The 14,023-nt window shown below is 35.1% G+C and overlaps 2 protein-coding genes across 3 annotated transcripts; both read right to left on the bottom strand.

Annotated features, from left to right (window-relative positions):
* Positions 1 to 1,352: 1,352 nt before the first annotated feature.
* On the bottom strand, positions 1,353 to 4,651 carry LOC145073839 (uncharacterized). 2 transcript variants are annotated; one of them, XM_079020323.1, is made up of 5 exons: positions 4,509 to 4,651; positions 2,680 to 4,418; positions 2,406 to 2,573; positions 1,892 to 2,326; positions 1,353 to 1,678 (listed from the first exon to the last, which is right to left on the bottom strand). In XM_079020323.1, the coding sequence occupies exons 2-5, from the start codon at positions 4,396 to 4,398 to the stop codon at positions 1,487 to 1,489; spliced, it is 2,514 nt and encodes an 837-aa protein (XP_078876449.1). In that variant the 5' UTR covers positions 4,399 to 4,418; positions 4,509 to 4,651; the 3' UTR covers positions 1,353 to 1,486. The 2 variants fall into 2 exon arrangements, with proteins under 2 accessions (XP_078876449.1, XP_078876448.1); XM_079020322.1 differs by having other exon boundaries at positions 2,680 to 4,651.
* A 4,010-nt stretch (positions 4,652 to 8,661) lies between these two features.
* On the bottom strand, positions 8,662 to 10,579 carry LOC145075768 (uncharacterized). Its single transcript, XM_079021890.1, has 4 exons — positions 9,482 to 10,579; positions 9,156 to 9,405; positions 8,703 to 9,081; positions 8,662 to 8,671 (listed from the first exon to the last, which is right to left on the bottom strand). The coding sequence occupies exons 1-4, from the start codon at positions 10,577 to 10,579 to the stop codon at positions 8,662 to 8,664; spliced, it is 1,737 nt and encodes a 578-aa protein (XP_078878016.1).
* Positions 10,580 to 14,023: the final 3,444 nt, after the last annotated feature.

Here is a 14,023-nt window from a genome sequence, read left to right as displayed (position 1 = left end):
ATAACTTAAACTGTGAATCTATCAATAAATTTTTTTAAGGAACCAAAGATTCTACTGTAAATGTTTTGATATTCCTGCACCAACGTTCGGTTACATGATGATTGATGACAACAAAATAACTTAACGGTTTAAAAACGAGTTGTCTGTATAGTTTGTGATAGAGAAATTAAATATCCTCCTACATTTTATTACTACTTATCTTTTTACCAAATCAAATGTTGACATGTGCCACATTTAATGATACATTTAATAAAATTGATAATATTTTAGTTTACTTGTCATCATTTATTGTGGGTTGTGGGTAGGAGGATAGTAAGAATAAAATGTAGGAGGATATTTAATTTCCTAGTTTGTGATTCTGTGATTTACCTTCTTATTTTTAGTTGTGGGACCCACCTGTTTTCCCTTTTTACATGATTGTGGAGTGAGTTGTATATGTATGAAACAAAAAACTATTTTTTTTGACAAAATGAACAGAGAAAAGAACAAAAAAAGCATCTTCAAAAAGTCAAAATGAAATGTGTAACATGCTAAAAGAAATGAACTTACCTACTCTTTCGGTTGGTTTTCCTTTTGGGTCGCAGTCGCACCTCAACTTTTGGGCTATTTTAGCATTTCATTTCTTCCTCTCAGTGGGCTAATTCGTTTTGCATACCGAAGCTAGTTGATCACGACATCTGCTTAAATTCAAGAATGAATTGTTATTCATCTTTTGAGTACAATGTTTCATTTTCATGGGGGGCATGGGGGCGATCTGGGTGACCAAAGTTACAAGGGGCCCCAAAAGTTTCAACAAATCTTAAGGAAGATCGAATATCTTTGAAGTCATTTGAGGCAAATCAAAAAAATAATACCTTCTGAGTTCTACCTATTAGCTCTTAAAACCACGAATCGGACAAGTTATTGTTTTAGTTATAATCAGGTAAATTATTTTCTAAAATACCTTTAATTTCATGAAAAAAGTGTCAATTTTTTCCTAAATTTCAGTTATGTATTTTATCTATTTTCATAATTTTTCCAAAATCCAAATATAAGTAGAGCTAATTGAAGTTTTTGGTGGCTTCTTTGTTCCAATTCATCATTCATGTTATTTATCTCAGTTATCTAAACTCTTGTTAATTATTTATATTAAACAGTTTAACCAACATTAAAAGCAACTTTTAAATAGGACAACTAATGAACTAATGCCACCTTTCTACCAAGAATATTACTGTATAGTCCATACTCGCCATTTTATAATCATCAATATTCAATACCCTTTATCCATTTGGATGTCAATTACTTGTTCTTAAACTCCAATAAATAAGTACAAAAGAATCTGAAATGTGGCCACGTACCCTTCCCATGAAAGAGACTAAAAATTTAGAGAATATTTCTTTAACCAATAAGTCAATAACCATAACCATATGTGCAGACTAGAAACCACCGTACAATCTCAAAACTCAAAATCTATCTAAAAAAAATTATAAAAGACTAAGAAAATATTTTAGTTTATAAAGTAGCTAAAAAAGATTAAAATTAAAGTAACAGCCAAAGCGAAGAAGGTTTTTGGTTTCAACTGCTTTGACAAATGTGGTGTTGGTTTTGTCTCCTGTGTCTCAATTTCCTTGTTCATACTGCTGCAGTTGTTGCCACTTATCTTCTTCCCTTCTTTTTTTCTTAACCTTTTTTCTCTCACCTGCAAAAACTTAGATTGGTTACATGATGCCTTAGAAAACATGTTACAATTCTAAACACACACTTTTCTCATGTTGGCTGTGAGAGTGTTCACCTAATGTGTATATGTATGAACGAAAGAGTTTTCTTTTTTTGACAAAAAGAATCAGAAAAAAAAACATCCTGTATAAAAGTCAAATTTATGTATATAATATGCTAAAAGAAATAAACTTACCTTCTCCAATTGAATTTGCTCTTTTAACTTGCGTTCAGTTTCTTCTTTCCTTAACTTATCCGACTTATTGTCAAACCCCACCAAGGTTTTTTCCTTTTCTTCATCCTCATGCTCTTGTATCTCATTCAAACAAGCATATATTGAATCTCTTATTATTATTTTTACAGGTTCCTTGGTTTTAATTTTATGATTAAATTTCCCAGCTACTTTCCCTACAATTTGATAATCAGTGTGAGTGTGTTTCGTCTTCTTTTTTTTACGTTCAACCGTTGAAAACACTGAAATGGATTTTGGTTTATCCTCAGATTGGAATGGAATTTGTACTTCTTTTTCTTTTTCATTTTCTTCATGTGTTTTCTTTACTTCTAAATCCGCCACTTCGGGTTCAAGTTTTGATACATTATCTTCTAATGAGTTGATTTCTTTTGCTGAACCCTGCATAAGATTCAAAATTCAAGCTATTTATCCCTTTAAAATGTAGTCTAAGAATCATACAAAATGGTGATATATGTACCTTCAGGTGCTCCTCTATCTCCCTTTTCTGGTTTAAGGCATGTTGAGTTTCATCATGGATTCCCATATTTGAAACATAACTCTTTGATTGTTTGATTTCGCAAATGAATTGATTCTCATCTTTTAAGCCAAATGGTTCATGGTGTATCATATCCTCCATTATGTGTATCTGCTTCAAGAAGAAAAACCAACAATAAAATACAACATATAGTATAATACATGATAGAAAATTGGTCAAAATTTTGTATTAGAAAGTAAAAAGAGTGAAATCATACCTTGCTATCAGCGTCTTCAATTTGAAGATTAATAAACTCACTTGAAGCCTCCCCAAAAAATATTGGAACTATGTCATCCATATCTCTGACTACCTTGTCAACACTTATGTTTCCTTGTAAATCATCAAGAACTATTTCAAGAATATTACTGTTGGCATTGCATGTGTGTTCAGTCTCCTGATTTTGATCCTTATTATGAAGACTGAATGAGCCAAACTGAATCGTTATATCTGGGCTCACTAATGAATCAGGAAAGATTAATATAGGGATCGGAGCTTCCTTAACTTCAAATTCTTCTGTTTGTTTTTCATCATTGACATCAGGAAAATTAATATCTACCTGTGAAATTGTAGTATGATATGTGATTGGATAATTGTTGGCTTCTATCTCCTGTTCATGTTCAGCCATAACTAATTGTGTTATATCATCTGAGTTTGGAGTATCTTCAACATTAGATTCCTTATTATCATCAATTTCCGATAGCTGTTGCACCTCACTATCAGCATCTTGGTTGCAAGGATTTTGAACACCATCAATAACCACAATTTGAGATTCAATATTGTCATCAATGATTTCAACATTCTCCTTGTTCGAATTCTCAGATTTAACATCTAATTCAACAAATTTAATATCTTCTATTATGAATTCTGGATTACCTTTCCCTTGCTCCCCTGACTTGGCATCCTCACCAACAATTTTTGGCAGTTGAGCTTCATCTTCAACAACTGTCACTTCAATATCCTCATTCTCAATTGGATCATTAGCAAAACCCAAGTCTTGAACTAGCTCGATTACATCACCCGAGTCTTCAACTGTGTGGACCACATCACCCGAGTCCACAACTGTGTGGACCACAACACATGAGTCTTCAACTGTCTGGACCACATCACATGAGTCTTCAACTGGCTGGACCACATCACCCGAGTCCTCAACTACCTGGACAACATCACTCGAGTCCATAACTGCCTGGACCACATCACATGAGTCTTCTACTGTCGAGTCCACAACTGCCTGGACCACATCACCCGAGTATTCTACTGTCTGGACCACATCATATGAGTCTACTGGCTTAAAAACATCTACTGTTTGGACCACATCACCCGGGTCTACAACTCCCTGGACCACATCACATGGGTCTTCTCCTGTCTGGACCACATCACATGAGTCTAATGGCTTGAAAACATCACATGAGTCTAATGGCTTGAAAACATCTACTGTCTGGACCACATCACCCGAGTCTTCAACTATCTTGACTATATAACCCGAGTCTTCAACTGGCTGGACCTTATCGCTCGAGTCTTCAACTGTCTTGACTACAGAACCCGAGTATTTAACTGTCAAGACTGCATCACCCAAGTCTTCAAAACCATTTAACTTCTCCACTTCACAGGTTGTTGCAGAGACTTGCCCAATCTCGCCATGGCTCACGTCTAGATGAATGTTCACAGAGTCGTTAGACAGGACACCACTCTTCAGCCTTACAAGTTGATTTACAGTCGAACTTTTATTGCTGTTCACTTCTTCGTTAATGCGTTCCACCTCACCATCATTTGCAATTGCAGACCCAAAAACAATGCAATTAGTCCCCAAGGCAGAGCATTCAACCATTCTCCCACCACCACCGATCACCTCATCACTCCCACCAACAATCTCAAATGAGGAATCACCGGAAAAAACTTTACCATTCTCAATTCCAACCTCACAAATACCGGCCGTCATTATAAAACAATCACAATTTTCTGAAAGAAAAAAAAGGATGTAGTAATTATGTAAAGAAGGCGTTGTAAATGCACAATCTAAGATCATGTACAGATTAACTAAATCCATACCTGAAGTGTTAAAAGCAGAAGCTATCCTTAGCAGTTAGCAGCAAGAAGATGAAGTGATTGAATGGGAAGACGAGTTGGTAGAAGAACGAGAAGATATGCGTTTGGGGCGGGAGAGTCTCCGTTCCGTTTATTTTCTTTTTTGGTTTTTGAAAAAGAACCGGATAAGTCTTCCCCTCCCCTCTTAAATCCTAATCTTAAATTCTTAATCATAATCCTATTTTAGTGTTATCCTGTTTGAATTTTATAATATATTTAAGTTTAATTTTTTTTATTAAAAGATAAAACTTTTAAAGATATGATTGAACATCAAAGGATTTTGAATTTAAGCGAATTAATATTTAAGAAAATGAGATAAAATTTATTTCTACCGATCTTGTATATGTGGAGCAAATTACAAATTTTGTATTTCCATTTCGTTCAAAAATAAAAACAAAAACAACACCTTTTTTTTATGGAACCATTGTTTAAGATTGTTTTTCAAAACAATTTGATTTTTAGAAAAGTTAAAATTTATCGGGGTGAGCACTGTGGGTACTATTAGGTGTGTTGGTACCACGGTATTCCGATGAACACCACACTAACCAGTGTGTGAAATTTTATTCTTCTATTCTAACAGCAAAAATTTAATTCTTTTTTTATCAACTATCATAAATACCATACTACCTAATACTTTATTTCACATAACTACTATAATTTTTACTATTTATTTCAGACAAAACACTACACTATCGACTACCAAAATAAATCCAAAGAAACCTACCCCTAATAGTAACCCCAAGAACCGCGTCTGAAACAAGTTGTGTGTGTGCAAGTGGTTCAACAACGCTGATTCAAAATATTTTTGTTGTCAATCAATCGGTTTACCAACCATAACATGATGCCCCTACTTTTTCACCTCCACCTCAACTCCAACAATTTCACTATCAACAAATACCACAATATTACTCTATGATATCCGATAGGCCAACCTATTTTCACACCTTTATCTGTTCTCCCCGAGTACATTTTGGGAAGCCAACGCCCGACCAAGTCGGGAATCAAATTTTTTTGGGAACGCAACCCGAATTGGAATCCAAACCTGAAACCGAACACGAACACATGCCATCCAATCCCAAATGAAAAAAGGGGGGAAGTCTCAGCTAAAAAAGGAAGGACTGACATCCCCTCTATAATGGACATTTAAAGAAGAGAAAGTATTAGCGGAATCATTGTTCGACATTTCCGAGAATCTCGTGTACGAAAATATGCAAGCGCATAAACATTTTCTACGACACATTACCTAATGATTTATAAACAAAATATGTCTTGGTGACTACCGTTCAAAGCACCAATGTATAACCAAGTTTTGTGAAATAAACAATATGGTTGCAAAGTTCAACGAGGCGTACAACAACTTGATGAGCCAAAGACTCTTTCGGAAAAAGAATTGATGAGCCTAAGAAAAGCGGGCAAAGCATTACGGACGTTTTCAAGACAATGTTTGAAATATTTAAAATAGACAATAATCAGAAGCCATTCAAATTTGTCGAGGTTTAAAAGTTTTAATCAGGTTACTAAAAATGGAAACACTTTATTGAAAACGAAAAAAAAAAGAAGGTGGTTCAAAAGAACAAACAATTCTGAAACTAGTTATACAACTTCATCGAATGTTCGTTTTTGAGTTAGACTTGAACCAAGATAACGCCTTTGAGCTCAAAGAGATATCTCGTCCGATTGATAGCGATAAAGCAAAAAAAAAAGAGGGTCTTCATCTAATGCATCGAGATCTGACAAAGGTGATGACATATTCAAGGTGGCAAGTAGCTTCGAAATATTTAGTTTGAATTTCGAAAGTTGTTTGCAATTCAAAAATGGGACATTGACCGAGAAAAGAAAAGGCGCGAGAAGAAAAACAAAAAAGCCGTGATATGAAATTTTTAACGCAAAACATCGACCATCTTCGGGAGACGAATCCGTGATGGTTTTGAGGGCAAGAGATAAAATTTTGAAAAAACATTTCAAGTATACTTATTTTATGTTACTTTTTTAATTTATTTGTGGTTTTTTTTTTTTTTTTTTGGGGGGGGGGGGGGGGGGGGTGGGGCTTGGGGTTTATTATTAAGGTAATGAAATATTTATCTTTTATTATTTTAAATATATATAAAACTATTAAATTATAATTTTATACATTTAATAAAAAAAATGAAAGGTAGTGAGAGATGAGTGTTTCTTGTCACAATGATATGGCCGGCAAAAAATTGTGCTATGACTTTACATTTGGTTTTATGTTTTGCTTCGTGAGATAAAAAAGATAACAAACAAATAAATAAAAGTAAAACTGTGTGGTTTATTTGACTTAGGTTCGACAATAACAAAAAAATGTATTTTTCATTTGATTTGATTCGAAGTTAGAGATTCAACATCCTCCAATTTTATTGTGTATATTTCTATAGAAATCAAAGGAAACATAGATATAATCTCTAACAACATAAATACAAATATAATTATCATATTTCAAAAAGAGAGGGGTTGATTTCTTGAATTATGTCGATTGAAGATCAACCGCCACAGTCGATTCTTGTCCTGTTCTTCCAAGTATAAAAAGCTCTTGCATAGACTTTTTATTTGCATCTTTTTTTTAGGGCCTCAAGAACATATATGTTGGTGTGATTTTAGAGAAGCTTGGAGTAAAGGGAAAGAATATTTAGGTTGTTAAAAAAAATGCTCATGTAATGTCACACCCCCAAACCAAGGATGGCGGAAACGTTCGGGGGTGGAGGATTTCATGTATAGTATCACAACAATGTGTATAATAGTCACGTGAATGGTCCTTAAGGTTTCATTTAATTGCGCGATTGGTCCTTGACCCTAACCCCGTCATTTTTGAGCCGTTAGTGAAGGGATAAATTTGTCTTTTCATCTTGTTGTGCATCAGAGTATATAATTTAAGGTCCGCCTTTGTATCCTTCTACTTCTCGTTCCTTGCCTCTGTTCTTCCCTCCCTACTCACATTCTATTCCAAAATTGAAGAAGATGGTGATATGCCACTGTGGAAGGCCGGCGATTTTGGTGACATCGTGGACTGACTTGAACCCAGGTCGTCGATTTTGGTCATGCTCAAGGTTAGGAGGAACATGCAGCTTTTTTGGATGGTTCGACCCTCCCATGTGCCCTAGGTCAACTGTTGTGATTCCGGGGTTGTTGCGTGGAAGAAACAATCTCGAAGCAAGATTGATGATGGTGAAATGGCTACTTTGTCTGAGTTGGTTGTTTTTCATGGTGTGTTACCTTTTCAAGTAAAAAATCAAGAAGCATTTGGGGGGGGGGGGGGGGGGGGGGAATCTATAACTTGGAATCTGTGTTTTGGTCCCATTTTTTTCATAGCTTTTGAAGGATTTTCCCTATGATTGTATGTAATGTTGGGACAAGAAAATGTAACAGATATAATATGTAATGTAAGGTTGATGTTTTGTTTTAATGTGATGGATATTATATTAGCAAGGAAGGAAATTGTCAATTTGATTGCATGTAAGTGTAATGTTGATTATTAAAGTGCAGTAACATAGCCAAAAAACTAATTACCAAAGTAGCATTACCATTAACCATAATGCATGTAAGTGTAATATCATGTTACAAACATAGAATACCCAAAAGACCTATCAAAAGTAGTTGTTTTGATTGACATACCATAACCAAACTTAGTAAACATGTTCTAACTTTAATTAGACATAATAGCAAAAGATTACTTAGAAATACAAACTAAGCTACAACATGTTTTCCCTTCTTTTGTCCACCCCCCTATCCAGCTTCACTAGGACCTCCCTGCCCCTTGCAAGTCCTAGCATTGTGACCTTTGTTGTGGCATTTGCTACAAGTGACTGTCAAGTGTTTCCTACTTAACTTGGTACTTTGAATTGGCTCATCAACTGCCCTCTTCCTTTTTTTCTTTGGCCTACCAACCTATAAACAAATTCATGTGGTTACATATTAACAAGTTTATTAAATAGTTTCAAGTTAAATTAAACAAAACATGTATGACAACAAACCTGTTTGTGATGTTTGGGTGGGAGAAGGGTTGTTGGACAATCAGATCTAGGCCACATGCTCCTTCCATTTATTGGGTCAATTGTGTGTTGGTACATAGCATTCCATGTACTGAGCCAGTAACATTTGCTCACCCAAGCCTCAAGATCTCCACATTCTGACCCATTCTGCATCTTATCATACATTGCAGCAATAGCATGCTGGCATGGAATACCTGTAATGTCCCATTTCCTGCAAGTGCAACTCCTCTCTTTCAAATTCACAACATACTGCTCCATCCATAGACCAGTCACTTGATATTTATCAGCTCCATTAAATAGAACCCTCATCTTACTTGCCTCTGTCTTATTGTTTTCTAAGATTGTTGTTGCAGTTGTACTTAGAGAACCTTTGCATTTGTCTAGCACCTTATGAACATTTACTATTCTCTTTGTGAGGTATTCTCTAATATATTCCAAACAAGTGATTATAGGCTTGTCCCTTGCCTCATCTAGCTTGGAGTTAAATACCTCACACAAGTTATTTGTTAAACTATCAGTCAATGCCCTTCCTATATATAAAACCAAACAATTAATTACTAAAATCAGTTATGAAATATGTTAGTGAAAAGAGTATGATACTTACCAGAGAAATGGGATCTTGCCCAGTGTTTTGCAGGAATTTTACTTAACCACTCATGTGCTTCTGGGTTAAGCTTTTTCAGTTTCTCCATAGCCCTATTAAATTTTGGTATGTTGTATACTTTTCCACAACACCATACTGCTTCCCTCAATTCATCTCCTTTGTGTTTCAATTTCATGTTGTCATACACATGTCTTAAACAGAACCTTTGCTCAGCTGATGGAAATAACTTCTCTATTGCAGCCAAGATTCCCTGTGAGTACAATTAAAATAAGTTAGTAAATGAAATAATAAAAAAAAGTAAAAGTGAATAAAAAGTTAGAGGGTACCTTTTGCCGATCTGAAATGAAAGTGAAGTTAGATGAAGAATTCAAATCTAAGTCATCACCCAAGTGTTCCAAAAACCATGTCCAAGAGTTAATATTTTCAGTCTCTACAATGGCATATGCAACTGGGTAAATGCCATTGTTCGAATCAAGCCCAACTGCAGTAAGAATTTGTCCTGGAAAGGGACCCTTCAAAAACGTACCATCAAATCCAAGAAAATCCCTCAAACCTTTTTTAAATCCCTCCTTCAATGGACCTAAGCATATATATATCCGTTTGAAGATCCTTGTCTCAGAAGACACATTGGGTTCGGTTTCGACATCTATCTTCACAGTTGTTCCTGGATTCTTTGACTTCAATTCCATGGCATATTCTCTCAAAACACCGTACTGCTTTTCATAATAATCATAAACATATTGTTTTGCCATAGCTTTGGCCCGAAATACTTTCATCTTTGATATTGAAAGTGAATACCTCTGTACTAACTCCTCTTGTAAAGCACGTGTAGGGATCTTGGGGTTACTTTCAACTTGATGCAATATGTTGTTAGCTAGAAACTTAGATGAACAAGCCCTCACTGTCCTTGTTTGCAAACAAGAATGAGAATCTTCGTATGTTTTGACAGTCCAAAGTTGTTTCTCATCTGCCCTAGATATAAAAAGAACCCATGGACAAGTTGTTTTCTTGGAAAGTACTAAATTGCCCCTATCTTTATTACTGTCATCAGTCAATTCAGGAACAATACCCCTACACTTTACCCTAACTCTTGTCTTGTCATTCTTTACATAATGTAGATCCCTCCTTTCTTTTACAGAGTAGTTGGCAATAACTTCTCTTATTTTTTCCTTTTCCTTGAACGTCTGACCAATCTTAAAAGCTTTAGTGTGAACCTCACCAGATGAACAAGCAACTGGTTTTAGAATGGACCTTAACAATTTCTTCCTAGGCTCTTTTTCACTAGCAAATGACTCAACTACATCATTGTCTAAGACTTCTAAAGGTTCATCTTCAATGTCTTCATGTTCCTTAGTATTATTGTTTGTCGGATCAAGCTGGCCCAAGTCCATGTCTTCATCAAGTACACTACAGAAGTTGATCATGTTCACCTCCACATCATCTATCAAAGGTTCCTCATCAAACACTGTTTTTTTTTGCATCATGCTGACTATCAAAATCACTTTCATCTGCACTATCCTCACAATCATATTCATCATCTACAACTGGATCATTATTCATAACTGGCTCATCATATTGGTCATCTATGATTGGCACATCATTCATAACAGGTACATCATTCATAACTGGTTCATCATTCAAATCTGGTTCATCATTCATAACTGGTTCATCATTCAAAATCGGCTCATCAGTCATAACTGGCTCATCATCCATAACTGGCTCACTATCCTGTATCACTTGTGAAGGTCCATCAAATGTTCCATATGGCACAATGGACTGGGAGTAGTCTAATTTTATACTAGAAGACCCAACAACTTTTCCCTTCTTTTGGTTCCTATCTAGTTCAGGGGATACATCAGTAACCAACTCCTCAATAATAACCTTGGTGGGGGACAAAAAATAACTGTTAACCCTTGTATGCCCATGCTCTATGTAGATACTTAAAAGGTTATTTTTTTCCACATAATTTGACAATACATGCACATCCCCATCATTTCCTAGAGGTAACAGACCAAAGTCCAACTCTACTTCTGGAATAAGAAAATGATAATACAAAGTTTGCCCTTCTACGTACCCTATTTCTCGAACCATTGTATCCAACTCATGCACAGAGAAAACGTCAATATCTACGAAGTCAACATAGTCTATTGTTCCATCTACGTACCTTCTCCCAGGGCTTTTCGTGAATATCCCACCATGATGGATTTTCAGAGTGAAATAGTTGCTTATTCCCTCTGAAATAAAGAATAACAAAAAAAAATTCAACAATTTGGGCATAATATCAAATCGAGAAAATCAAAGATCACTTTAGTAAGTCACTTACGGTATATCCTTTCCAAATCATAATTTGATGCTTTAGTGTGTTTGAACGAAGTGACCATAACGTTAACACCATTATCGTTTTCAATCGACAGATGATCCTCTGCCTTGTGTTCTGTTGGAGAAGAAGATGAATGCGAAAGGGTAATGGGTAGCTGAGGAAGATGATCTTTGTACTTAATTACAGAGTTCATGCGTATATGTGCATAATGATCGATTATTAGAGTGACTGCAAGATGAAAAGACAAATTTACCCCTTCACTAATGGCTCAAAAATGACGGGGTTAGGGTCAAGGACCAATCGCGCAATTAAATGAAACCTTAAGGACCATTCGCGTGACTTTTTGCTAGAAAGTCCTCAAAGTGCGATATTGTGTAAACCACAGGGACCAATCGTGAAATTTTGTCTAAATATAATTGAAAAAGTTACACCAATGTATATGTTTATATATTTCAAATCAATTACATTATGATGACAAAATGAACTGTTTGACGATTTATCGTCTCATCTCAAAACGCTGTTGATTTCCTGTTACACTGAATTCCTGAGAATACAAGTAGTTTTGAAAAGTGTCAACACAAAGGTTGGTGAGTTCATAAGCTTTTGACAGTAAGAGTTTGAAAATCGATCTTTGTAAAGAGATGTATGTTACCAAGAAAAATCCAATATTTTCCTTATAAAATTTATGTGGTCCTAAATACCAGGACCAAAAATGAACAAGTATTTGTCATACTTAAAGATATAAATGTGGTTTTAAATTGGCGTAAAACCCTTTCTGATTTGAGAAAAATCCCGTAATGAATGATGTGTAGTCTTAAATACCAAAACTGAAAATATACCATAATATTTGTAATTATTGATATAAAACGTGATTTTAAATCGACATAAAACTCATTTTGATTTATGAAAATCCCCGTAAACTTTATGTTGTTAAATCCCTATGTGATCCGCTATAACCATACTAATGACTGAATGAACCTGCCACGACGTTTCTCAGGCGTCGCGAAACTGAAATGACACTTGTCACCACAGACCTGCCGGTCTAACTGTTGCATGCAGCTCAGGTGTGGGGTGTCAAAACCAATATAGATCTATACACAACTATCACGTTCTCCCTCCAGGATACTCTGATTATAACTACCAGGAATTTAGATCCCGCACTTGGACGTACGGAAAGAGATTGTCTCACAATTTAGGTTAACAAGTTTACATGTGGTGTTCGTGAGTGTAAAACCTTTTTTCTGTGGGGATAAAGCCTTTCGAAATGTGTTTGTTGTGTTAATGGAAACAAAAACCATACCTATTATAGTTTATCCAAAACGTTTGTAATGTATAAGAACTCTTTTATGAAAACGCATTTGTGTTATGAATTCATAAACTATGCTTATTATAGCTTAATATACGTGTTCTAAATGAATGAATATTCTTATCATGAATGACTAGGTTTTAGTTTATGATGATAAACTAACAAGGAAACACATTCAATATTTAGAACTTATTGTTATACACTTTGCTCAACATAATACAAAGTGTTATGAAAGTTATAAGTTGTTAACTAATTATTAACCTTTCTGCGCTGTTTTAGAAAAGTCGTAGAAAAATCATACGAAGTCGAAAACTAAATCCGTAAATTCTGAGAGTTCCCAAAATGTGTCTAGTTTACTCAAAATTTTTATCATGATTTTTAATGACCTCCAACTTGAGTGAAAAAGTCCATAATCACAGACTGGTCCGGATTGGTGTTTTAAATGATAGGTAGTTTTGTAAAAATCACCATAAATTGTAGAAAAATTGTATGGAGATGTGCAAGTAGTCATTTTAAATCTAAGAACTTGAACTATTTGTACCTAATACAGTTTTGAAAACTAAAATGTTTAAATTGTCCAAAACAGTCCGTGAATGGAGTCCAACTTTTTCTGATGAAAGTTGTTAGAAAAGTTTAGTTATGTTCTTGGTGTTTTAACTTGTATCCCCCCCCTTAAAAACTTAAGAAAACATGAAAATGTAGGGGTATGAACTCACCTTGAGTGATTTCAGTAGATGGATGATGGAGAAAAGAAGTGTTCAACTCAAGAACACTTGGGAGATGCTTGAAGATTTGAGGAGCTAACAACAAATATGACGATATTTGTGTAAGCAATCTATGATTTGGATGAAGGATAGTAGAATATCTAAGTGTAGGAGGAAGATACTTACCAAATATGGAGAGAAAATCTAAGATCGGCCATTGAATCTCGAATTTTTAGAGAGAGGAAGTGAGAGAGAAAATATGTTTGATCTTTGGTGGAAGAATGAGAAAATGAGAGAAGTGTGAGGAGAGAGGAGAGTTTTCTAGCCTTTGACCAATTGTGTGGTTGGAAAAAGGTGGGAAAAGTACCATGAAATGACTAGGTATGGGCTGATGGTGAATAGTGACATGTAGTGGGTATGGGAGTGGTTGCTTGTGTCATAGAATAAAGAAAAGTCAACACTCCACCTCTTGTACTTCACCCACTCTTCTTGGATAAGGTTTATCCCAAAAAACGTGGATAATTAATAAATATGGGGC

The sequence above is a fragment of the Lactuca serriola genome, chromosome 9, assembly GCF_051521515.1.
Source record: "Lactuca serriola cultivar US96UC23 chromosome 9, Lser_US96UC23_V15, whole genome shotgun sequence".
Classification (NCBI taxonomy): domain Eukaryota; kingdom Viridiplantae; phylum Streptophyta; class Magnoliopsida; order Asterales; family Asteraceae; genus Lactuca; species Lactuca serriola.
The sequence above is the reverse complement of the archived record's forward strand: the minus strand, read 5'-3'. Positions and strand labels throughout refer to the sequence as shown.